Here is a 27,250-nt window from a genome sequence, read left to right on the forward strand (position 1 = left end):
TACCATGCAGTATTTTGTCATGTGTTTTTTCTGTTTCCTATCTTTCCATAGGTTACTCCTGAGCACCTCTCTGGTATGTAAAACACACATACCTTCGTTGTAGATAGTTTATGTTTTTTGATCCTGACGAATTGCCGTGACCATTTACAGGCTTTATAGGCAAGAAACATGTTGATCTCTTTGAGTGTAGGGCATACACAACTAGCGTCATAATCACTAGTAGCTATCCCCACCTCATTTTTCTCATTTCTTTTAATTAGGATGTTTACCACTTTATTAAATACATTTTTTCGTGGACTAACAGTACCTATTTTAACCTCACACCACATCTACACAGTCTAGGGCCCCTTACCCCCACAGCACCCTTCGGCAGGAACAGAAGATCCCCGCTAAAGAGCCCCATTATTGGGAGCCCGTCAGGAATTGCAGCGCCGACCTGACGAGGGGCAGGCTCAAATGATGAAGCATGACACCTAGCTTGCTGGGTGTGTGAGAGCCCTAGTTCCAACAAAAGGGTCTCCCCCCTTTCCGTGACACACGACATTCCTTGCTGAAACCATTACCTTCTCTTCTTTGACCTGAGGAACTTTGTACTCTTTTTTGTCTCATAGGACGTCTGGCTTCCCTGATAATGTTTATGCAATCAGGGGGAAGGTTAAGGTATCCAAATTCTAAGATTTCAGGAGGCAGATCGCAAGGTTGAGTTGAGCTGGGTCCGGGTGCCTGATTTCTCCATGGTTCTGAGTTAGGAGGCATGGGGACAGGTGCAGTTTTTGATGTGGTACCACCGATAGCTGTAATAGTGTGGTGTACCACGGCTGCCTGGCCCATGTTGGGGCTACCAGAATGAGTGTGAGGGAGTGCTGTTGTAGCTTCCTTACCACTAATGGATTTAGCGGGAGAGGTGGAAAGGCGTATGCAAATTTGCCTGACCAGTTCATCCATATCGCATTACCTTTGGACAATGGGTGTGGGTATCTGGCGGCGAAACTTGGGCATTTTTTGTTTTCGTGGGTGGCGAAGAGGTCTATCTGAGGATGCCCCCACTTGTGGAAGAATGGGCGAAGAACTTGTGGATGCAGTTCCCATTCGTGCATTTGTTGCGTTTGTCTGCTGAGCAGATCTGCCATGGTGTTTTGTATGCCTGGGACGTGTTGTGCCAGGAGAAAGATTTTTTGTGGAATTGCCCATCTCCATATGCTCTGTGCTAAGCGGGAGAGCTGGGGAGAGTGTGTCCCCCCCTGTTTTTGAATATAATACATTGCAGTCATATTGTCTGTACAAATGAGGACTGCTTTGGCTGAAATTTGTTTCTGAAAGGATTTCAGGGCTAGAAAGATCGCCAATAGATCCAGATGGTTGATGTGGAGCGACTTTTGCTGTGGCGTCCATAGACCTTGCACTGTGAGGTGTAGAAGGTGCGCTCCCCAGCCGGAGAGCGATGCGTCCGTTGTTAGAATCACCTGAGGAACCGGGTCCAGGAATGGCCGCCCTTTGGAAAGGTTTGTGGTGTTCCACCACTGAAGAGAGTGATGGGTGCGGCCGTCCACCAACACCAGATCCGTCAGCTGTCCCTGGGCCTGGTTCCACTGCCGTGCTAGGCACTCTTGGAGTGGACGCATGTGTAGTCTTGCATGGGGCACTATGAAGATGCAAGATGCCATCATCCCTATTAGCTTCATGAACACTCTTGCTGGGAGAGAGTGCTGAAGAATGAATGTTTGGCGCAAGGCTTGTATGCTTGCGATTCTGGCTGAATTGGAATAGGCTATAGCCTTGGAGGTGTCTATAGTGGCCCCGAGATATTGCTTTGTGTGAGATGGTATGAGGTGGGACTTTTGATAGTTCACCGTGAAACCTAGCTGGTGGAGCAGTTGGATGGTGCTGTTTGTATGTTGCACACATTGGTTGTAGGACGTGGCTTTTATCAGCCAGTCGTCTAAGTAAGGGAAGACGTGAATGTGCTGGCGTCTGAGGTGTGCTGCTACTACCGCTAGGCATTTGGTAAACACCTGTGGTGCGGTTGTGACCCCGAAGGGAAGAACCTTGAATTGGTAATGCTGACCGTCCACCACAAACCTGAGGTACTTCCTGTGAGAAGGGTGTATTGGAATATGAAAGTATGCGTCTTTCAAGTCCAATGTAGTGAGAAAGTCTCCCTGACAGAGGAGTGGGAGAACTTGTTGGAGGGTGACCATGTGGAAATGGTCCGAATGTATGTATGCATTTAGAGGCCGGAGGTCCAGAATGGGCCGCAGGGTCCCGTCTTTCTTTGGTATTAGAAAATACAGAGAGTAGACCCCTAAATTTTGCTGATTGACGGGGACCTGCTCTATAGCTTGTTTTTGGAGGAGGGAGATCACCTCCTGTTTGAGCAGTGTGGTATGTTCCTGTGACATTGTACGGTGCCTTGGTGGAATATTGGGTGGGGTAGATGTTAGTTCGAGACAGTACCCTGACCGAATAATTTGGGTCACCCATTTGTCCGATGTTATGGTCTCCCAGGTGTGAATAAAGTTTTGTAGTCTGCCCCCGACTGGAGTGGGATGGTCTGGGGGGAGCGAGGGGAAGTCATTGTGTGGGCGGTGTGGCAGAACGGGTGGTGTTGGTTTTGCCCCTGCCCTTATTGTTGTTGCCCCTGTATCCACCTCTTTGGTAGCCCTTTGAAAAGGTAGTTTGAGGAGGGGACTTGTAGGAGGTAGAGGCGCTATCGGTGGAGTAACCTCTGCCTGTGCTACGAAAGGACGAACGTCGAAATGAGCGTCTAGGGGTTTGGGATTGTAATGCCCCCATAGACTTTGCTGTGTCCGTGTCCTTTTTCATTTTTTCTAATGCTTCGTCCACCTTTGGCCCAAATAGGTGTTGTTGGTCAAAGGGGTGATTTAGTATGGATGCCTGGACTTCTGGCTTAAACCCTGAGATCCTGAGCCAGGCATGACGGCGAAGCAGAACACTAGTATTTATAGCTCTAGAAGCAGTGTCTGCTGCGTCGAGGGCACATTTAATGGAGATGTTAGTAATGAGCTTACCCTCCTGTATTAGTTCATGAGCTCTACGTTTGTGTTTCTCTGGGAGGTGTTGCATGAGAGCCTCTAGCTCATCGTAGTGCGCTCGGTCATAACGCGCAAGCAGCGCCTGTGTATTTACAATACGCCACATATTTGCGGCTTGCGAGGCAGTGCGTTTACCAGACGAATCTAAGAGCTTTGACTCCTTATCTGGTGGTGGAGCCTCACCTGATGACTGGGAGTTGGACCGCTTCCTAGCTGTAGACACAACTAGTGAATCTAAAGGAGCAGGTCCTTTAATGTATGTAGGATCTGTGGGGGCTGCCTTGTACTTTTTTTCTATTCTGGGGTTTAAGATCCTGGCTCTGACTGGGTCCTTGAACACCTCTGCTGCATGTTTGGTAACACCCTTAAGCATGGGCAAGATGGCTGTGGATTTATCCTGAATATCAAACGTATCCAGTAATAAATCTTCCTCAACTGGTTCGCTATGTAGTTCTACCCCATGATAGTGTGCTGCCCGCTGCACTAAGTGGTGAAACCCTAGTGAGTCCTCCGGAGGAGATGGCCTGGATGGATAGATGTCATCCTGAGGCACATCTGGTATGTCAGGGTTTTGGTAATCCTCCCAAGGGTCTGGGGTCCCTGGGGGTGTGGGGTCCAGCGGGGCTTCTGCTGGATCATAATCTGGATCCCCGTAATCAGGTTCTGGAGACGGGGTTGGGGAGTGATGAGGTAAGGGTGGTGGAGACCTGGGAGGTAGAGGAGGTGGAAGAGGTGGAGGAGGTGGAGGAGGTGGAGGAGATGGAGGAGGTGGTGGGGAGGGCACTCTGAAAGGAGATGTGGCAGAGTCCTTCCGTTTTGGCGGTGGAGGATGAGCTGGTTTGTCAAGATGTCTTTTCTTGATAGACAAAATCAAAAGCCCAGTCTTTGGATCCTTTGTTAAGGTTTTTTGAGAAGGATCAGGTGTAAATAGTTCCGCTGGCACCGAATCGTCTGCTGGCGCCGATGTTTTCGGAGCCGAGGACTTGGATGGTTTCTCTGCGCCATGCTTTTTTGGAACCTCCGTTTTTTTTCGGTGCCGAGGCAGGCTTCGGCACGGAAGCGTCGGTGCCGAGGGATTTATGTTTGTGTTTTGTCGGCACCGAGAGTCCAGGCTTCGGCACCGGTGGCTTTGGAGCCAAACTGGGTGTCGCTTTCTTCGGTACCGAACGGTGTTTTTCGGCACCAGGAGTAGGCTGGCTCGAGCCCGAGCCGCCGTGAGACTTGTGATGCTTCGACACCGGGCCCGAAGGTGGGGTGATAGAAGCTGTATGTTTGGTTTTCCCTAGGCCCGGAGGCGAAGGTGTAACTGGAGTCTCTTTCGACATGGGCGCGGGGGTGGGAGGGGGTAGAGTACTCACGACCCTCTGCGCCGGTGTGATGTCCTCCAGGTCGGAGTCGTCGGCCTCGGAAGCGCTGACGACATCTTCCTCCTGCTCGGTGTGTGGTTGCCCCGAAGCTCCGGTGTCGTCTCCGAAGATGTCCGGTGGAGCCGAGGTCGATGAGTGCGCCATGGTGCGTCGAGCTCTTCGATCCCGGATAGTCTTTTTCGATCGAAAAGACTTGCAGGCGGGGCAGTCTCGGGCCTCGTGTTCGGGAGAGAGGCAAAGGTTACACACCTGATGGAGGTCGGTGTGGGGAAATTTAGACCCACATTTTGGGCACTTTTTGAATGGAGTCCTTTCCATCGGCCGAGACCGGAGTCGAGGAGGGCCCGAAGGCCGGTGCCGATGTGTGGAATCGAGAAAGTGCCTCTAAGAGAGATGAAGAAGATGATTGATGAAGAATCTCGGACGAGGATTTTCCGTCGAGGCTGGAACTGGAAAAGTTTGAAGCCGGAGCACAAAGTATCACATCCGAGCCCGATGGCGGAAAAAAACAATCTGAGGATGGAGCCGAAGCCCATGCGCAGTACGGACCGAAGGAGGAGTCACTGAACTCGTGACTTCCAAAGACTGTCCAAGAACAAAAACAAACTGCAAACATCCGGGCCCAACACCAGATGGCGATCTATGCAAAAGTGTACAATCTGCAGCTCATATGCCTCAAACAGTTTGCATATGTTTCTAACAACAACCCCTAGGTCCTGTGGCTTACTATTATACACTTACCCCTTCCCCACCGAAAAAATATGCTAACCCACACAAAATTAATTTATTCAGATTCCTTTATTTCTCAACTGTCAATATAGGATTATGAACTTTGGAAGAAAAACATTGATATGAAATCAGTTTGGGGAACCCGCAATTGGCAAGTGCAGGTCAATGAAGCTTTATTTAAAGCTCATCTGATACCTAGACAAATGATTTTCTGGTACAAAACAGTGCAGCAAACAACTTGCTTGGGTTTGGCTAAAGTTAAAGACATGAATTCACCAAACATTCCCACCATTGCACGTTTTGAAAATTGGCTACATTTTACAAATTACACCGAGGAACAGCTCAAAAACATGATACAGAATGGTACATATATTCTACACTTTCGGGATCAGAAGGATAGTTATGTTATGTTAATCCGCACTTTTTGAGCGCACGGCTACCCCAGAAGGGTGTCCCGGCGCTTTGGCAAAGTGACCCAAAGAAACACGAAACCAAAGGCACAAAAACCTACTACCGTCACACTAGGTTACTTAGTAAAAAGCAGAGTTTTCAACTCCTTCCTGAAAGCCAGGAGATTATTCGCTTTCCGAAGGGAGAGTGGGAGCTCGTTCCACAAGCAGGCTGTCACGTACTGGAAGGAGCGACCTCCCATCCGAACACGTTTGACCACAGGCACCACCGTTTTAGCCCGGTCCGCCGACCTCAGCAGCCTCCGCGGCACATAGAAGACAATACGCTTCCTCAGATAGAACGGGCCAATCGCATGAAGGGCTTTAAATGCCAAAGTGAGGAGCTTAAATCTAATTCTCCCCGAAATTGGGAGCCAGTGCAGCCTAGCCAAAAGCGCAGAGGCACTAGCTCTCCTGGGCAACCCATAGATAGCTCTGGCCGCCGAATTCTGGACAATCTGTAGTCTGGATAGCAGATACTTAGGTAGGCCTGCAAAAAGAGCATTTGCATAGTCCAGGCGGGAGCCCACAAGCGCCTGGACTACCTTCCTACGATACTGCAGTGAGAGTAGGGGAAGAAATTTCCTAAGCATCTTGAGGATGCTGAAACATTTCCCTGCTAATCCCAGGATGTGTGGACGAAAGGATAGATCATCGTCAAACACCACTCCGAGATTTTTTACCTGGGATGATGGCTTCTCTGGGGGGGACATGTCCTGGGGCCACCATGTCTTCCAGCCCGGATCAGGGGCACAGCCGAAAAAGAGCAGCTCAGATTTGTCTGAGTTGCATTTCAGGCTGTGCCGCTGAAACCACGCAAAGACTGCACTCAGGCAGTCCTTGATTCTGCCGCCGCTAAAGGCCTCTCCCTTCCTGCAAGTGAACAAGAGCTGGGTGTCATCAGCGTATGAGATGACCCGGGCCCCGAACGCCTCCGCTACCTCCGCAAGAGGGGCCATGTATATGTTAAAGATGGTGGGGCTCAGGATAGAACCCTGAGGCACCCCCACCTCCAGCGGAAGCATTTCAGCCGAGAACGGCGGGGCCCAGATCACCTGTCGGCGGTCGGCAAGAAAGGATTGAAACCAATCCAACACCGTCCCTCGCAGACCAATCTCCCTAAGTCTTGAGAGAAGGCCTGCGTGTGGGACGGTGTCGAATGCCGCCGATAGGTCCAACATAACTAACATAGCCTTTCCCCCATGATCGAGCGTCTCCCTGATGGCGTCGGAGACCTCAACCAGAGCCGTCTCCGTGCTGTAATTCGCACGAAAGCCGGACTGGGAGTCATGCAGCAGTTTGTTGTTCTCAATAAAGGTGGTCAGAGTATGCTGAACATGTTTCTCCAACACCTTCGCCAGAGCAGGGTTAGTGTGGCCAACAGACACTAATAGCTGTCATACACATTTTTTTAAAAGCCACAAAAGGTTTTGAAGCAAGCAGACCATCTCCATGTTATGTGCAAATAAAACAATCAGGGGTAATCACGACCTACAGTGTGGGGAAATTATGCCAGTAATGGTTGCTGCATTCTACATTGTCATCGGTTAAGGAACACTTGTTTCTCCTCTCTGATGACATTGATTTGCAAGATTTGTTGTTAGGTCCTAGAGCACCTCTTTCTAAACACTTTTTATATGCTATTTACAACAAACTCTGGAAAGTTCCAAAGTAGGAAGCTGCTGAACTTATAGGTGAAATTGACAGGGCTAATTTGGAAATGGCTTCAGCTGTAGTAGATAACGGCATGACAACATTGTCAACTCACATTTATTCTTTGAATAGTATTGTGTCATCTGCATTCGATATAATAAAGAGAAATGTCCTTGTTGCAACACCGGCACCATCAGCTTAGATTGATTATGCAACTGAGTTGGATGTTGCAAATGCTAGGATCGAGTTGCATGCCCTGGAAATACCTGAACACAACTGACTTTTTTTTGCCATATAATTTAACACGCTGTAATAAAGAATGATGAAAAAAAGACGCAACTTACACAATGTTGAGCATCAAACACTAGGAGAAATTGCCCATCACAGTAGCTGAAACGCCATCTGTTGTGAGGTTAATACATGGATTTATTTTGCTACCAATTTCTATGTTTCATTTCACATCTTGTTTGAAACATTTCTAGGTGGGTAGATATGAGGCATGAGGGGAGAGATTTGTTCAAGAGACATGGGTCCTGCCATTCGATTACATGTGTAAGAATGGGGAAACAACAGTATTTCTCAGCATAAACTAATGCAAAACGTTGTTTGGCCATTCATTACTCTGTAAAGAGATAACACTTCATGGAGTTTGTAATGTGGCCATGGCCAATTATGTGTGTTATTTGAAAGGCGCCCCAGCTGCCCTCATTCGGACGGTTTTCAAATTACTTTCAAATGGGAGTTTTTTGATTCTGAACTACCAAGGTTGTTGTAGGGTGAAACTGGGTGTACCATTTGTGTCGATGGTTTCTAGGGTCGTGACCTGCTGCAACAATGTATTATTTCCACCAGCACACACACACACACACACACAGTCAGAGAGGTTACATTATGGCATTCAATTCTATTTTTAATGTGAACTTTGATATGCTGAGCAGATTAAACGTCTTAATGTTACAGAAGGACGTAGCGTTGACCTCAGCTACAGAAATGTTTGATCTCCAAGTTGCAAGGTCTTCTGCTGAGATTCAATCACTACTAAGCAAAAATCTCCCTCAACATTTTGGTGAGCTAGTGCACCTCATATTTAAGGCTTCAAATACTGCAGCAGTAGTACACTTTTTGAAAGAAATTGGGTCTGGCTTTGTCAGCATGTTCCAGACTGTATTTTGAGTGATTCCGTCCTTTATATCCTCTCTGTTTTCCAGCATATTTGGAGGTATACAGTTGGTGTTATTACTCATTGCTTGGATTTTGGTGCTATTTTTATTGCTCCGCAATGTATATTCCACCTCAAGGCCAAATGTGGATGGAGCTGCCACACGTCCTGCTGAGTTGTGAACACATGATACAGTACTTTAGTGTGTCTTTTTTACAAGAACTGAACGACAACTGGTCCTTATCCTACCGACCTATATAGTTACACTGCGTACAGCCTATGTTCCGCTGTCTGCTGTGCACTTTGGAGTGTGCACTGGATTTGTGTCTTGGAAAGCAATTGGTTGGATCTATGGATATGGATCTGCAGGTGCGTCTGATGAGGATACATCTTCAGTGCTGTCCTACGAGTCTACCTTTGCAATAGGATGCATATTATGAGCCTTTCCTGGATGTTTTGGCTCCTGGATTCTTGGATCATGGCTCCTCCTTTGCGGGTACACTGACAGCTGGCACACCATCAGCGGCTGCTGATTGGGCTGGATACGACCATGTTCATTCTTTAGAACTTCCAGCCTGGATACAGTGGAAACATCTGCAGAAGCAGGAACCGTTCTGGTTCCCATTGAGTCACTAAATGTATAAACCTTTCGAGAGCCTTCTGAAATTTTAATGCAGCGTCATGTTTTTACTTCAAATTGTTTTGTATTCATTTCACTAAAGTGCTTATTTTTTTAATTGGCATTTTTTTAAACACGTTAGGGCTTTTCATTTGCGTTTATTTTTAAAGAGCATTTATAATACATTTAAAATAAACTAGATACATATATTATTTCGTTTTATGGGAGAGTCTCCCTTTGATCAAGGAGCAGGTGTGGGATTCAACAGGGCCTGAGCACAAGATCGCCATTTTAGTTACACGTTTAAAACGGACATCTTTTTAAACTGTGACTTTTAACATACTTTGCAAGTACATAATAGCATACTTACAAATGGTTCTGCAGGCAGCACATTTCTTCGTAGGCACATTATCATGCTGTCTAGTACACTCCGTCCAAGGCTAGGAATGTTAAGCACAATATATAGAACAAAGCACAGAGAGGATAGAATGATAGATCTTCACAATCTTCTGTGTAGAAACTTCTTTATTTTTCAAAAGGATGAGGGATATACACAGCTACATCCACAGTCAACGCGTTTCACCCGAATGGTCTTCCTCAGGGCTAAACCTCAAAGCGTTCGATAGATCACGGGCTGGTTTCCGTTCTTCTATTCTCCATTCGACTCTTTTCTCCAAGGATGTACTCCCAAATGGGAGGAAAATAAGTCATCTCATCGGTAAGAAGATACGTGTTGGACAAACTCAGATAAGCACAATCATAAAAGCCGAGCTCAAGCTGTCGTTACAGGGTAAAGAAACGCCGAATTGAAGAGAAATAAGTTCATTTCAAAGTTGCGAATGTTAAGCACAATACTCTTGTTTTAAGTTGTTCGGCTGGAGACAGCTCTGAGTCGCAAAGACAAATAAGTACATCAGCTTTGCACCTCTGACATAGTACGACTGCAACAATGGTTTGATTATATAAACCACCTCTGAGCATTATGGGCCAAAGGAGCACTTCCATGGATTATCCTGGATGGTGTGACTAAGACCCAGCCCTTCTGATTCCAGTCCCTATCATGCTGACTGCATCCTGCTCTACACCAGACTGGCTGCCTGATACATTATACATAGGTATGGGGGTTTTAGCTGTCCCAAGCGATCTAACAGATGGTACTCTCACTATGCTCCCGATAGTGTAGGTAGAGTTAGAGTAGGAGTATTCAAATGTTCAGCTTCTTTACCATTCTTGTAATGCTGGTAAACTTTGTTTTGTCCTGCTAATAATTGCAGCTCATGCTTTTTACACAAGAATACAGTTGCTTCAATAAATGTTTGAATATCCAATTCGTACATTTCTTGTGTTTCCCTCTGGGCATGCCTAAGTAACCAAAAAAAGCATAGAACTGTTTCCACGATTTCCTTGGAGAATCACAGTGGTCATGTTCTGAGGTTGCAGATACCATCTAGTACCCTATCATGGCTAGGGGTCTGGATGGGGAATTGTAAGCTAGCCAGGAATCTGGGTAACATAATCGGATGGTATGGATGCACTCATATTCTAACGTTTATGTTATCCAGATGCACAGTCCTACTTAATTCGTTGGAACCATATGACAGTCTCTTGACTTTTGCGTAACATGTTTGAACACATTTACCTATCCACCTGGCTTAGCCTCCTTTGGAAAGAGCACGCCCCTTGTGGGACTTTAAGAACGCAACACAGAGATGTTGAGCTTTACAAAAGGGTTTTGTTCTATCCACATAGTACATAAGGTATTGTTTTACATACAGAGTGTGGAGAGCCTTTTCTGTAACAGAATCAGGTTGTGGAAAGAAAAACAGGTAACTCTATAGATTGGTTAAGGTGAAAGGGAGACACAAACTTTATAAGGTACTAGGGATTAGTATGTAGGACAACCCTGTCTCTGAGGAGCTGAAAGATTGGTTCTTCTAACGTTAAAGCTTGGAGCTCACTGACACGTCTTAGGGAGGTTACTCAGACAAGGATGGCCACCTCGCAGAAGTATTGTAGGGGGCAAGAATAGAGGGGCTCAAAGGGAGGAGCCAAATAGTCTTGTAAGGACGATGTTCAAATTGAACAATGGCAACGTGTTCTATGTCGGCATCTCCGACCAGCTCACGCAAAGACTCCAGGCCATCTAAAACACTGCCGCAGGACTCATCCTAGATGTCCCTAGGAGCGCTCACAACACTCCCTAACTCACTGAACTACACTGGCTACCCATTCAGAAACGTTGCAAATTCAAACTGCTTGTCCATGCCTACAAAGCCCTCCACAACACCGGACCAGCATACCTCAATGGCAAACTTCAACTCTACCATCCATTCAGATAGCTACACTCAACCTCTCTCATCCTCGCACGGGTCCCACACATCTGCAGAAGCAAGTAAGAAGGGTGCTCCTCCTCCTTCATCGCCACCAAGACCTGAAATGAACTTCCTCAACATATCAGGACAGCTCCTTCGCTTCTCAACTTCTGTAAAAAACTGAAGACCTGGCTGTTCAGCTAGGAGCTCTGTCTGACCTACGCTTCTGCTCCAGTGCCTGGATACCCTCACGGGTGATAAGCTGTGCCATACAAATCGACCTACAATAACAAATTCCATACAGGGCCTGGAGGAACCCATGGAGGAATGTCCCTTTTCAGGCCTTCCATAAAGGTTGTGATCACACAGAAGCTGAAGAGGGGTATGTTCTCTCTATTCAGAAGAAAGGCAGCCACTGCGGCTAAGTGGAGGCAAATGGAGGTATAGTCTAGACCACATGTCTGCAAGTGTGGAAGGTAGCAGACAATGTCCTGGACACTACCTTTCAAAGGCTCTATGTAGCATCAGAGGCAGTAGTGGACAAATCGTTTCCATTTTGCAGCGTAGGGGGCTTACGTGCTTCCATTAAAATTTTCATGCATTCTGGAGGAAGGTTTAAATTCCCAACTAAGACCTCAGGAGCCACATCCCAAGGTTGAGAATCCTTTCTCCATGGTTCCACGTGAGTAGGTCCTGCCTGTTGGGGAGCCTCTCGTGCGGAACCACCTGGAATTCAAGAAGTGTGGTCAACCAAAGCTGTCTGCCGCAGGTGGGAGCCACCAGGATTAGGGTGAGGGAGGTCTGCCAAAGCTTCTGAATCACGAACAGAATAAGTGGGAGAGGCAGAAAAAAATAGCCAAATATCCCTGACCAGTTCATTCATAGTGCGTTGCCTATGGACTGTGGGTGTGGGTACTTCGAGGTGAAGTTTGGGCATTATGCATATTCTGCAGTGGCGAAGAGGTGTACGTCGGGAAACCCCCATCGACTGAAGTACAGAAGGATGACTTGTGGGTGGAGTTCCCACTCATGGACTTGTTGCTGCATCCTACTAAGGAGGTCTGCAAAGTTGCTGTCCACACACGGAAAGCCAGCTGTTGGACTCTGGGGTTGCGTGACCACCACCAAAACCCCTGAGCTAATGCTGACAGTTGGGGAGGGTGAGTGCAGTCTTTTTTCTGTAAATAGTATCTGGTGGTCCAGTTGTCTGTCCGAATAAGGACTGCCTTGCCCACAATGTGGCAATGGAAGGCTTTCAACGCTAGGTGGACAGCCACAAGCTCTAGGTAATTGATGTGGTGACCCTGATGAGGAGTTTTAAATAACCTTGGGCAGTGAGGTCCTGCAATTGCGCCCGCAACCCCATGAGGAAAGCATCTGCTGTAATGGTGATGTGCTGAATAGAGTCGAGAAAGGATCACCCGTGCAACAGGTTGTTGGTGTTCCACCACTGCAGAGAGCGATGAATGCGGCTCCCCATCAACACTAGATCTTCTTAGTGATCCTCCACTTAAGACCATTGTTGTGCTAAGAATTCTTGCAATGGGCGCATGTGTATCCTGGAGTGGGGGACTATGGCAATCATGCCAAGGAGGAGCATGACTGTCTTGCCTGTGACAAATTGATCTGGCTGAAAAAGAGGAAGCAACATTTGGAAGGACTGCACCCTTGCAGAACTGGGATAGGCCTTGCCCAACGCTGAGTTGAGGATCACCCCTAGATAACGTTAAATCTTATAGGGTTGGAGGTGGGACTTGGTGGCGTTGATGATAAACCCTAGGTCGTGTAAAAGGTTTATAGTGGCATCAGTGTGTGCAAGACACTGCTTCTGAGTTGCGTTCTTGATCAGCCAACTGTCCAGGTAAGGGTACACATGGATGCCCTGGTGCCGCAGGTGCATGGCTACTACTGCTAAACACATTGTAAACACTCTGGGAGCGGTGGTGACACCAAACTGCAGCACCTTGAATTGATCATGTTTCCCACTTACCACAAACCGGAGGTAGCGACCGTGCGTGAGATGAATTGGGATGTGGATGTAGGCATCTTTGAGGTCGTGGGCATCCATGAAGTCATTTTGTCGCATTAGTGGAATGACATCCTATAGAATGTATTCGTTGAGGGGCCCAGGGTCTAGGATAGGCCTGAGGGGCCCGTCCTTCCTGGGAGTGAGAAAATTGAGGAAATACACTCCTGTACCCTGTAGGTGTGATGGCCCTGGTTCTAAGGAGCCCATGAGGATGACAGCTTCTACCTTTACACGAGGTAGGCGTTGGTGTTGCGGGCAGAGGACGTGTCTGCAGGGTGGGATGTTAGGAGGAGTGGAAGTGAGCTCCAAACAGTAACCAAGCATGATGATGTCTAATAACCATTGGACTGGGGTGATCTGTTGCAAAGAGGTGTAAAACACTTTGAGTGGACCCCCGACAGGTGTTGTGTGATCGGGGAAGGAGGGGCAGGTCACCGCTTGGCAGGGTCAGTTCCCTTGGGGGAACCTCCTTTGCCTCTACCTTTGAAGCTGTTGCCTCGAAAATAACCACTTGTGGAGGGTTGCTGAGACTGCTGGCACTAGAAGGAGGTGGAAGCCAGTGGGGACGTGGCCTTGGAGCCACCTCAGTAGGCAGACTGCTGAAAGGACCCATGAGGGGGAAGGCTTTTGGAGGGTGCCCATAGCCTTGGCGGTCTCCGTGTCCATCTTGATCATTTCCAGCATCTCATCAACCTGAAGTCCGAAGAGGTGCTCTCCGTCAAAGGGCAGGTTGAAGAGATGCTGTTGAACATCCGGCTTGAAGCTAGAGACAGAGAGCCAGGCGTGTCTGTGAATGAGCACACTAGAACTGATGCCATGAGCGGCAGAGTCAGTATCAAGGACATATCTAATGGTGGTGCTGGAGATCAGTTTGTCTTCTGAGACTACCTTATGGCCCCTTTTATGGTACTCATCTAGGAGATGTTGGAGAAGTTCCTCCATTTCATCCCATTGACCCCTGGAATACCAGGAAAGCAAACCAATGGAATTAGCACTGTGCCATTGGTTGGCGGATTGCACAGTGATGCATTTGCCAGTTGCGTCAATTCATTGACTTTCTTTCTCCGGAGGGGATGCACGGCCAGTGCCCTGTGCACTTTTTCGGGCAGTGTGGATCACCAACGAAATGGTGGGGGGGGGGGGGGGGGGGATTGACCCTTGATCTAGACCGGGTCTGAGAAGGAGGTCTTATATTTCTGGGTGACTTCCTGGGCTTTAACTGGTTGTTTGAAAATATCTGAAGCCAATTTAAGTATCCCCTTCAGTATTGGCAAGTACTGCATGGAGCACTCAGAGGATGACAGAGTCTCCAACAGGAAATTCTCGTCTATGGCATACTTGTGCATCTCCACTATGAAAAGAGGTTGCTTTGTTGAGGACCTCATGGTAGAAGGTAGTGTCATCTGGTGTGGAGGGACATGCGGGATACAGATCAGGGTCTGTTTCCACTTCATAAAGGTTCCCGGGAATCATACTGTTGATGCATGTCACAAGAGTCCCTGGGTCCCCCGAATATGTCCCCCAAACCCAAAGTGTGGTGACTCTTATGGAGAGAAGGAAAGGAGATTTAACAGGCAAAGGGTGGGTGATGGTGTGGTAGAAGCATGAGGGGGAGGATGTAGGTGGGTGAGGCAATGGCAGAGGGCTAGAGGCTTTGTTGTGTCTTTTCCTGCTCTTGGGTGGTGGCAGTAGATCAAGTGCTTCCTCGAAGCTGAGCTTCAGCTTGGATCAATCTCTGGTTGAAACTGGTGGCTGGGCGAGAATGTATCCAGTGTGGGGATGAATGAGGATGTGGCACTGACGGGTGTCAAGTTTGCCCTGCATCCTCTGGGACACAGGTTAGATGGAGCCGGTGGAAGAAGTCAGTCTCCAATGCTGAGGATTTTGATGCGGGTGCGGGGGTCATCAGCACAGAGAGGCTTTGACGATGCAGGTTTCAGCTACGAAGGACGTTTAGGTGCAGCAGTCAGCGCCAAGGTGGTGACGGTCAGGGCAGAATGAGTCGGCTTCAAGATCTTCTTTGGCGCCGAGCCCCGGCTAGGGGTCCAAAGCGTGTGTTTGGTACCAACCTTGGCCAGGTCACAGTGGTGGACCTAAAGCCTGTCAATGGGCTTGAGGCTAGACGCCTGGCCCCTGGGCATGGGCTGCTCCAAGTCCAAGCGGTGTCGAAGGGTGAGGGGAAGGAAGGTTCATACTCACCGCCTGCTAGGTGGGCGGCAAGACTTCGATCTCCAAGTCAAAACCCAAGCTGGCTTCTGGAGAGACGGCCTCCATGGTGGTGAATGGTTTCAGTTGGGGTCCACCCTTGAGCTTCTGGGTGGCGAAGAGGTTCAGGTTGTTGTTGCCACTTCTTTGCGATGTTTTGAGGCGTTTGAGCCTGATGAATTTCAAATTGTTTTCTTTGAGTGGCAGTAGCGGCAGTCTTTGCAGGAGGCTTTGTCATGCTCGGGAGAGAGGTAGAGGTTGCAGGCCTGGTGGAAACTGGCCCAGGCGTATTTGGCACAACACCGAGGACAATAGCAAAACAGTGTCCATTCCATCACAGGCAAGACATATTTGTTGTTGAGAAAGGAAACAGGAAGGCCCTGAAGGACCAGGCCCTTCTGGGGACGTCAAAGTCATCCCAATCAAACTGTCCCGACGAAGCACAATAGAAAACAGTAGAGCCGGAAGGGAGAGAAACCGAAAAAGCCTGAAGAGATCACCCCAATGGCAGCGATCCGGAGCTTTATAACAGACTTACGAACCTGACAGCAGAGAGAAAGCAATCTAGCAATGGATCCGATTCTCATGACTCGAGAAGAATACTTTTAACAAAAACAACTTGCACACATCCATATCCAACACTAGATGGCAGGGATATGCACAGCATGTCTATCCACAATCACACATGCCTTGAACATATGATTTTGTATAGTTATTTAGACCGAACGCCTGATTCCTGAGAGGGGTCTGGTTGTACCACTGATGTCTGGAGTTTGGTTATACCACTGTATTGTTGTGTGCGTATTACTTACTACTTTTCTAGTAATATCCCAAATAACACACAGCTGTGACTTCTTGGTAAAGGTGATGAACACAAACACACTTTGCAGCCACTGAGGCAGAAAATGATAAATGAACTGAGCAATAAAAAGATAGAATACCATTATTGGTGTTGGATGATAATTCACGGCAATATAACAATAAAATCAGCCACCACAAAAAAGCACCAATATTAATCAGGGCGTATGGCATAGGTTGTGAGGACAGCACTGCTGTGATTTCAAACAGAGCCTGAAAAAGAGAGGGACAGGAACCTCTTTATTTAAACCTGATAACAATTTAAATGAAAAAGTTAATATTAAGAGAAAAAGTGGTGTGGTAAGTATCGAGAATGGCAGGAAACTACTATCAGGAAAAAGTATCCAGTCATATTTATTATATATGCAACATACAGACAAGGTTTTAGGTTAAAATAGGACAACTCTGAATATCTGTTGAATTAGTTTCTAGCATTTTAGCAGGCTAATCAATGATGCTCTATTACAGAGACATCTAAGGGGTTACCTGCCATGCAAAATTCTTTAATGCAAAGTTGTTTATGTGTTATCAAAATATAAGTTGTTTGACACTACAATTCACAAGAAGCATTTTTCCACAATACAAAAAAAAATCAGCATTTCACCTGAGGAGACAGAATATCGTGCTCCATTTCAAAACTCAGTAGTCTTGAAGTCCTGCTGTACACATTTAGGCTTGTGAGATTGTGGCAGCTGTGAAAGAAAATATTGCATTCATAAAAAGACCTGTTAGTAGATAAAATAAAGAGAGAGACTGCTGGAAAAATACATTTCCATTCCATGGAATTAATTTCTTGTCAAAGAAATATGGATATATGCATTTTAATATTATTATTTAATACATTTAGGCCAGGGTGTATTAAATTGTTATACTCATTCTGTGTCTGTGGGGGAAACATATTGAAACATAATGGCCTTATCTATGAATTTCTATATAGTAAAACTCTTATCTAAATTGGCATAACCGTGCTTTACAAATGCAAATCAATAGGATCGAAATTTCAAAGAGCCAATATGGGAATAGAATAGAAGGGAGGTAAAGTGACAAATCTACAAACAAATGAATTACAAAAAAGTGTTAAACTGTACTAGAAAAAAACCGAAGCAGGATATGTGAGGAGAAAGGGTGGATATCAGTAAGTGGGATGAGGATTGGTGTTTATAAGTACAGGTGATTACTGAACATAGCGGTTTTTAATAAATTGGCAAAGGCCGTATCTTAGGCCTTATCTTAGTTTATAAAGGAGTGTCAAAGTCAAGTCAAGTCAAAAAGAATGTTTATTTAGACCAATGGTCTTTAAACATCATAAAACACATATAGTCATCCGATCTAAACATTAAATAGTAATTATTACAATATTTAAAGTTCCGGCATCAAAAAATCATACACCAGCCATTCAGTTGAAATATGTAAAAGACCATAATATTAGATACCCCTTCATACTCCAATAATTATAACATTTCTACAGATTCTAATTTTAAAAGTGCGGTACTCTAGCCTAATCATTCGTAACTTCCTCACCAATCACTTTGTATACTAAATGCATTTTCACTTTAATGTATAAGGTTAGCCCCTCTAGAATTTCTGATTTAACACCAAAGTATAACCAATTACATATATATTTCCAAATATATAGATTACATTTCATATCATATAGTAACTGCTAAAAATGTTTCACAAGAACACCTTATTCATTTAATTCATGCATGCATAGCTCTTTAACAGCAGTCATAAACTTTCCGACTCTACAGCCTGTATTCCGTTTACTATTAAAGATTTTTAAAAAAGGGGACGTAAAACCATTTTCCGCAAAGGCAGCACCTTTAAGCAATCCACTAATATGTGCTGTGTATCACATTTTGTGTGTAACTCACATGTGCAGTTACCATCACATTGGCTCATTTCTGCTTTTATTTTCCCATTTGCATAGTAAGGATTACCGCCAATTCTAGCTCTTAATACTTCACACCTCAGCCAACGATTTGGTAAGATTTCAAGGTGAGGGAACCAGGCTCCCTTCTGCCATGAATTTAGCATAAGTTCAACTGATTTTTTCCCTTCCAGATACGCCAGTCCCTTTCCCAGGACAGTTCTCTTCCTATAGATCTCAACTCCCCCCTTAGCGACTTCAACTTGCAGAGTTTCATGACAGAGGCTCATCTCCCTACAAACAGATGTCAGTTTTTTTCTGACCCCCTTGGCCTATTTTAGTTCACTATACTGGATCTCATTTTTACACCAATGGAAGATTTTCTGTTTCTCTCCCTGACCCAGTATTTTCCAAAATTGTGCCAGTATAATCCATGAGGTCAGACTCTAGTCTGATGGCTTGCACCATGGAGAAGCCTGGCAGGGACATTAAGGTCTTCATACATTTCCCCTCCACAGGATCCCACCCATTTTTACCACTGACGCAGAGTAATTCAGCTCTATATTGAAGTTGCATCAGCATCATGGCCACAAAAGCTTTCAGAACTGGTCTATGTGACTTCTCCCCATAGACCCTGATGGCTAAGATGGCCGCAGAGTAGGAGCCTCCCGAAGAGCTCCCGGTTTGGGGATTACCATTGGGTAGTTTATCCACGTTAAAATTGCTCATACTGGCCTCCAACCCTCCTGCCCAAGGACCCGACTGCTAACCCCCTCTGGGAAATACCTCGGAGGTAGATTTCGACATGCAACTCACCTGCTAGATCGACTGCCGCTGCTACACTGGTCCGTACCCTCGCTGTCTGAAATCCGGCAGGGCTGGTCCCTCGCTCCAAAACCAACCTGCTGCAAGAGGGTGCATATCTACCGCTACGAGCCGTCGATGCAATCGTCCGCTGGTTGGGCTCCCCTGATCTTGTGCATGCCTGTTAACCAGAGCGAAGTCCTCTGATGCCGGCGCCGTTGTGGTGAATCTCCCGTTGCTTGCCGACGTGGCCGGTGACGAGTCCCGCCTGGCTGACGACCATTCTCGGCCCTGAGGACCCACCTGCAGGCCCGCACTCGGCCGGCATGTCCTTCCCCCTCCGCTCCCAGAGGATCGATGTCCCGCTGTGAGACCAGCGGGGTGGCGTTGTTTCAGCGGCCATTTGGGCACCACAGCCATTTTGTGGCTTTTCCTCCTTGCAGCCTTCTGACCTACCTTGAGGCCAGCTGCCTGCGGTGAGACCATCCGACCCGGTGCCTGCCGGCCTGCCTTAAGTGACCCGAGGCCTTTCTCGCTGCAGCGCCCGGCCCGGAGAACCTGCCTGGAGGCCTGCACTCGGACGGCAAGTCCTTCCCCCTCCGTTCCTGGAGGATTGACGTCTCGATCTATGACCAGCGGGGTGGCGCTGTCTTATCGGCCAGCTGGGCTCTGTCGCCATTTTGTGGTTTCTCCTCCTTGCTACGCCCTGACCTGCCCGGAGGCCGGTTGTGTACTGTGGGCCTATTCCAACCCGGTGCGCCGGTCTGCCCTGAGTGTCCTGAGGCCTCCTGATGCCAGCAAAGGTCCCTCGATCATGACGCCACATACAGCCTCTCCCGGTGTCCTGCGTTGGCCGGGACTTGCCTGGAGTGCAGCGGCTGGCATGGAATACGACCTTCCTGTACCCGGTGAGTCTCTTCCCCCTGCCCATTGCCCGACCATTCCCGAGTCAGCTGGTTTTGTGTCCTCCGGAGGGGCCCCCCGGGTACGACTATTGTGTGCTTAGGGGTGGGCTCAAACCTCTGGCTCCATATGTGCTACAGCTGGAAACTGTGGCATGCAGGTACTCTACTAGACTTGTTTACTTTGCCAATTTGATGACCATCTTGATAGTACCAGGAACAGCGGAGACACCTTCATTGCTTAGGCAGTAGAAACGTTGCTGTGTTCCCGAGTTGTTCCACTCTGGTGATTGAGGAGATGTACTCCGGAGGGATCCTCTGGTGCCTTGCTGAGCTGCCCTGAGCGTGGCCTCGGCACTCCCATTGGGTACGGTATGCGCCGACTTTTATTGGGGTCCCAGCCTATCCTGGCATTGCCCTGGGCCTGATGCGCTGAGGCTGGCCCGGCCTCTCGGACTCCGCTGCAGCCCTTGAACTCGACAATGTTCCGGAGAGGGAGACTCACCCTTTCAGCTTTTAAATGACCAACTCCGATTCCATAGTTCCCCAACGTACTGTGAGGGGGAGAATCACCCTTCCTGCTGTTTAGTGACCCATTTTCGATCCTATACTGCCCCACCCTAGCCAGCATGGCATTACCTGGCCTGACCGCTACTGAGGAAGATTATTATACTCTTTTGTACCCTCCCAACCTCTCCAAAACCTCTGCAAAATCTCTCAAGCACTCCACCCTGAAATCTCACCCTGAGACCTTGATCTCTGATCAACGATACAGCGCTGACAAGGGAACAGTCATAAATTACCTTATTTTCTACTCCAGAAGAACATCCTCATGGCGCAAAACCATTGCGCTCCTCCTCAAAGTACACGGAACCAAAGACATACCGTACGGGACCAAGCTCACAATAGCGCCCTCCGCAATCTTGCGAGGTGACCTCACCATCACCCTTTACAAAAACAGCATCGTCTTGATCCAAGCTACAACCAAAAACCTCAATAAATTTGCGGACCTTTTTACCCTCCTCAAAAACCATGTGCATGACACCTGCAGTGTAACAAACATCTTCCCCGACGACCCCCGACTGGCGTGCCCAGCCACACACAAACCACCTCTCTAAGGGCTCACAACTCAGATCAACCTAACCCCTCTATCACACCACCTGGGCTTACAAATAGAATCGTTCCCAGACCTTTGGTCTCCTACCTGTCAACTCCTCCCTCTGACTTTGAGTCTGAAACTCTTCCATTGGCCTACGACACAAGTCGACCCAGCCCCTCTACCCTACCACCAACGCATGCCAATAGAACCGCTACCAAACCACAGTCCCCCTGCCTTCAAGCGCCTCCCTCTTATATGGATATCAAAACTCTGCACTACAGAGCAGCCAAATTAACGCAGAGCATCCATAACTCCATTCTGGATCTAAAGAACCTCCTTCACCTCATTGAACTCTCCTTCTCTAATCTCAAGCCTCCGTGGAGCCCCACCCCCCTCCCTATCACAGAGCCCCCCAATCACCGAATACCGCTATCCTTGAGACACATTTACCCTCGCAAGCAACCATGCCACATCTCGGAGAAGGAAATTCTAGCTCTTCTCCTCTCCTACAACTCTACCCTTGTCACCCCAAGTCCGCTAGCCCTTACTGAAGAGGAAATTCTAGCCATCCTCCTTTCCTACAACTCTGCCCCAATAACTCCTAGTCCACTAGACGTGAATGTCGAACATGCCATCCACATGGTCGCAATCAACTCCAACAGATCAGCTACCCTCCACAACAGAAGTGTGGTTGATAGCAACCTAGCGCCAGTACTCCTGTCCGCCCCATCGCACGACACTCTCTACGACACCCTTTGTCTGGCCTCTTAATTAACTGCCGCGCAGCAGTTAAGCATGCTGCCGATATCGCATATCTCATACTGAGCCAAAACCTTGACTTAGCCATCCTGACCGAATCGTGGCTCAACGAATCCTCATCTCCATGCCTGGACCTCCTAGTCCCTCCCAACTACAACATTGCAAGGCTGGATAGGCAATCTAGCAAACAAGCATTAGCATTGCCAATAGGTCTCGCTTTTGGGACCTTATAGGTATTTAGTTATGCAGCACAATATCCTTGGAGCAATAACATCAAGTGTTGCATGACTAAAAACTTAAAAGGTCCCAAAGGCGAGACCTATTGGCTATGCCAATGCTTGTTTATATCTGTTGACGGGCCGTCATCCCTGGTGATGTTTTTTTGGTCCCTGATGTCATGAGCTGTGAGGCGTCACCTACACCTTTATGATGTACTTTTGGGCAGCGCATGTATGCACCCGTCAGCCCCCGGCACAGGTGTATCTGTGATAGGTGAGCCTCGGGGCAGTAACGGGACCAGAGAAAATCTGGTAAGAAACCGGGGGTGGGCGTTCCATCTCCGGTCTCTTTTCAGAACCTTTCTTTTGTTGAGCAACAGCGATATTCCTTTTAAGAGCTGGAATTGTTTCTTTGGGCCGCGGCTTTGGGTGAAAGTTTACTTTTGACCTCATGCTTCGCCATTTTATCCTCTAGGAGGATCCATGATGGAAGAAAATAGCCCCGGCGCTTACTGCGTTTGTCTCTGATCTGGACTGGAACCTGAGGTGGTGAAGGATTCAAGCCTTGACTGAAGGCTTTGCTAAGAACCTCGAATACAACCTGTGTTGTTTTTGTTTGTAAAATATGGCATTTCTTATGGGTTGGTAGACGGGGCACTCTGTCAGTGTGGTCTCTGGTCTGGAGCCCGAGGTGCTGGAAGATTCAAACGTTTACTGAAGGATTTTGTAAGAACCTCAAACCAAGCCCCTTTACATTTATTATTTTTGTAAGTAATAAACGACCTTTTTATGGTTTGGGAGACGGGGTACTCTACTGTGCACACTATCTTAAATAGATGTAACTGTTGAAGACGGGAGCGTTTAGAAAAACCTGGCAAGATAATGCAGCAATTTGTGTTAATTTAAACAGCAACCAAACTCTGGCAAATTAAGTGCTACCATCGAAACTCTAGTCATGCAACTTAAACTGTCAATTCGAATGGTGATTTAATTTTTATCAAAAGAGACAGCTCCACCTTTCTATGGAGGTTGTGCAGTTGCCGACGTGGAAACACTAAAAAAACATAAACAACATAAATGTATTATTTTACCTTCACTAATGTTGTCCCTACCTAGACATTGAAAGCAGTGAGGAGGACTAGGCTAAACAAGCATTGTTAGCACCCCAGTGTCCAAAACATGAAGCGAGTGTCAGGGAACAAAACGTGAAGCGCGGTGTTGGAGAATACCGCACTTCATGTTTTAGACAGCACAGCGCTATCAATGCTTGCTTATTTTAGTGCGGTTTGCTAAAATAAACATGCATTGTTAGCATCCTGCTGTCCAAAACATGAAGCGCAGAAGCGGGGAACGAAGAAGTGAGACGGAGTACTGCTGCAGGGGCGGTGTGCACTCTGAGGGAGGCGTGGCGCTTCGACAAACTGCTACAAAATAAAGAAGCATTGTTAACATGAAGCGCGGTATTCAAGAAGCGGTGCGTGCTGACTTTAAAAAAAACAATTTTATGAAAAACTTCCCAGTTTTATTGATGTGGCTGAGAGGTCCATTCACGCTTAGAATCATATTAAAAATGGCGTGGGCTATCCTAAAGTAAACATGACATAAAAAAACACCAGTCTTACGGATCGGAAATTAACTGACGGTATGATCTGTGGGACCTAGACAACAAGCAGGACTTTTCCTTAGTAATGTCAATGTGCAGGTGATTCTTGGCAGCACAAATACACCGAGCCAATAGTAAGGTCTGTCCATCGGTATTCTGCAGCTCCTCACTGTGGCATGGGCTGAAAGTTAAATAAAAGACGCGCTCTGTGGTGAGGGAGGGGGAGGGAGTTGAAGCGCAGCCAGGCTGAAAGATAAATAAAAGACGTGCTCTGTGGTGAGGGAGGGGGAGGGAGTTGAAGCGCGTCCGGGCCGAAAGTTAAATAAAAGACGTGCTCTGTGGTGAGGGAGGGGGAGGGAGTTGAAGCGCAGCAGGGCTGACGTGCCGGTCAGTGGCGGTGAAACATTATTTATCACGAAGATTAATAAAACAAGGGAGAGAGGCTGAGTGCTGAAAGCAAAAGAAAACCAAGCTGCGAAAGTGAAAGTGATCGGACGGAGGCAGAGGGGAAAGCACGGGAAATAAAAACAAGCATTTGCCGCGTGACGCGGGAAGCTTGTAATAAGAGAAGCTGACGAGGATGGAGTGGGAGAAAGGAGGGGGTAGGAGAGGGGATTCACGCGCGTGCTGTAAGGCTTAATGAGCCATTACAGAAAGCCAGATGGCAGCTGTGCTTGTCGCGCGTGATTGTGCGCGTAACAGCAAGCTGGTGGCCGGCAAAAGCCTGTGGGTAGCACTTTTAAAATCCAGTTACTAAATGTCTCGCCAGAGCAGCGCATTCGCTGGCTCAGGCGAGACCTAAAAAAGGGGGAGGCATTGCCTGCATTTACCGCTCTAACCTCCTTGTCACGGAACTCCTGTCAGATACCACAGACTCCTGTGAATACCTCGTACTTTCCATATGCAGCAACACGACTCAACTGTGCAATCTGCACATCCTTTACCACCCCCCAGGCACGAATGACGCCTTTACTGACCACCTCATGGAAATCATCACAGCCAAGGTTTCCTCCAACTCCATAGACAGTTTCCTTGGTGATTTCAACCTGAACTGGAACGACCCCAAGGATCCTCATGTCAACGCCATCAAAGATTTCCTGGCAGACCAAGCCCTAACCCAAGTCTGCTCACTCCCTACACACTCGAAAGGCGCCACTCTAGACTGGATCATCGCTAAGGAATCAACAGTCAAGCTTATCGCATTAGACCCATGTGACTGGTCTGACCACCACGCTATCACTTTGCTATTACCTGGCACCCACAAGACAAGGGCACCGCAACAGGTGATTCCTAAATGCTGGGTTAGAGACACCAAGAATCTTGATCCCAGGGAACTGGCAGCTCGCTGCAAGTCTGACCTCCCCCCCATATCACAACGGTCAGTGACCTCAATGATCATTACTCTGCGACTATAACTAACATTCTTGAAGACCTTGCCCTGTTAAAACTAAAAAGAACCCAAATCAAAGACAGAAACCCCTGGTTCAATGGGTTCCTCAACAGCGAGAGGAAATCCCTCCGGCAGTCAGAAAGAATCTGGAGACAGCACCCCTCAGCCGCACATTTAAAACTTCTCCGCCAGGCCAGAAATGCCTACAACAGGAACATCCTCAACTCAAAAAAAGAATTCTTCAGATCTGAACTGGGGAACACCAAGAACAGACCCCACAAACTCTTTGAATTGGTCAAACACCAATCAAACAAACTGGCCAAAACATCGAAAGAAACCCCCAAGTCACTAATATCATCTGAGGAATTCTCCTCCTCTTTCTCTGACAAAATCACAGCCTTAGGAAACTAACTTAGATCCGCTACTTACTCTCAACCCCTTCCAGATCTGCCTCCTCCCTCCGTGCTGCGTCCACAGGCTTCACCCAAAAACCAAGCGCACTGAACCGACTTCAAAATCTATGACGAACACTTCGTCTCGAAAATCTTTTCCGTATTAAACCCGAACAACCACTTTAATGACCCACTTCCCTCTAACTGCCTAGCTGCCTCTGCTCAATCCATCATTCCTAGCTGGACTGCAATAATTAATGCCTCCCTTCTTCAGGGATCCATACCCGACTCTCTGAAAGCCGGCCAAGTCCTCCCCATTTAAAAAAAAAAAACGTCGCTGGATCCTGCCTCCCCTGACAACTTTAGACCTATTTCTAACATCCCACTCCAAAGTTCGGGAGAAGTGTGTGCAACAGCAGCTGAGCCAACACATCACCAACTTCCACCTACTAGATGACTTCCAATTCGGTTTCAGGCCTGGGCACAGCACGGAAACCACCATTCTCCACATCGTGGATGTTGCCATCTAAGCCCTTGACCAAGGCAAAACCTGTCTCCAAATCCTCCTAGATCTATCCTCGGCCTTCGACACGGTCAACCATGAAAAACTACTCGAACGCCTTAAACTTAGTATGGGAATGTATGGCTCTGTTCTTGAATGGTTTAGGTCCTTCCTCCACAGCCGGTCACAGAGATTCCTAATTAACGATAACCTGTCTCCTCCCTCTACGGTCACGGTTGGAGTCCCCCAAGGATCAACCCTGTCCTCCACCCTCTTCAACCTTTACCTCGAACCACTTGCCGAAGGACTACACACCGCGAATATCTCATGCCACATATACACTGACGACACCCAGATCTACATCAAGATCTCCTCTCTCAAGGGGATTCTTTCCCTGAATGAAGCCTTGAAATTGACTGTCCAATGGCTCTCCTCCAATCAACTCAAACTCAACGCAAAACAGAATTTCTTCTAATTTCCCCACCCAAAACCAACCCTGAGACTCAGGTATGGATTAAGGCCATCACAGCCTTAAACTGCCCTCCGACCATCGGCCAAATCCCTTGGAATAACCCTGGACTGCAACTTGAACATGCGGGACCACATCAACTCGATGGCCAAATCAGCCAGATTCCACATGAGCTATCTAAGGAAACTGAAACCCTTCCTTGATACTCCCGACCTAAAAATGGCAGTCCAGGCACTAGTCATCTCTAGACAGGAATATGGCTGCTCTACCCTCTCGGGTTTACCCAAGATCTCCCTGGCACCTTTAAAAGCCTGTCTCAACGTGGCTGCCAGGCTACTAACAGGCTCAAGGAAGTTCGACCACATTTCACCACATCTGAAAGCTCTGAATTGGCTTCCTCTACAGGCCAGAATCCAACTCAAATTGGCATGTATCACGCACAAGGCCTTATACTCAAACTCCCCTGCATATCTTGCCCAGAAACTCGTGATATCCGGAGGAACCAGAAACTCCCGGTCCACCAGAGACCTCTTGCTCCAACCTGCACGTTTTCGGAAAAAGAAAACTTACAATCGGGCCTTCTCTGGGGCCGCACCAAGAAAATGGAACTCACTCCCACCCACCATTAGAAGAATCCCTTCTCCGGCTTGCTTCAAAAAGGATGCCAAAACCTTCCTAACGGGCAAATTCCTCCCTAAATGTTGACTTCTATTCACCTAGAGACCTTGCTCTACTTCTGTCAAATGCATCCCCTGGAGTACCCAGACACTATCCACCCGGCACCGCGGGCATCCCACCATGGACCTTGG

General features: G+C 47.6%; 1 protein-coding gene across 1 annotated transcript in view; it reads right to left on the reverse strand.

Moving 5' to 3' along the window:
• Positions 1-27,250, reverse strand: part of LOC146805567 (cohesin subunit SA-2-like) — a 627,511-nt gene that overhangs the window by 203,565 nt on the left and 396,696 nt on the right. The window contains exon 21 of the mRNA XM_085622843.1: positions 17,038-17,125. Within this exon, the coding sequence (XP_085478969.1) occupies positions 17,038-17,125 (88 nt within the window). The remainder of the gene's footprint in view (positions 1-17,037; positions 17,126-27,250) is intronic.

The sequence above is a fragment of the Triturus cristatus genome, chromosome 8 (genome assembly GCF_964204655.1).
Source record: "Triturus cristatus chromosome 8, aTriCri1.1, whole genome shotgun sequence".
NCBI classification, from domain to species: domain Eukaryota; kingdom Metazoa; phylum Chordata; class Amphibia; order Caudata; family Salamandridae; genus Triturus; species Triturus cristatus.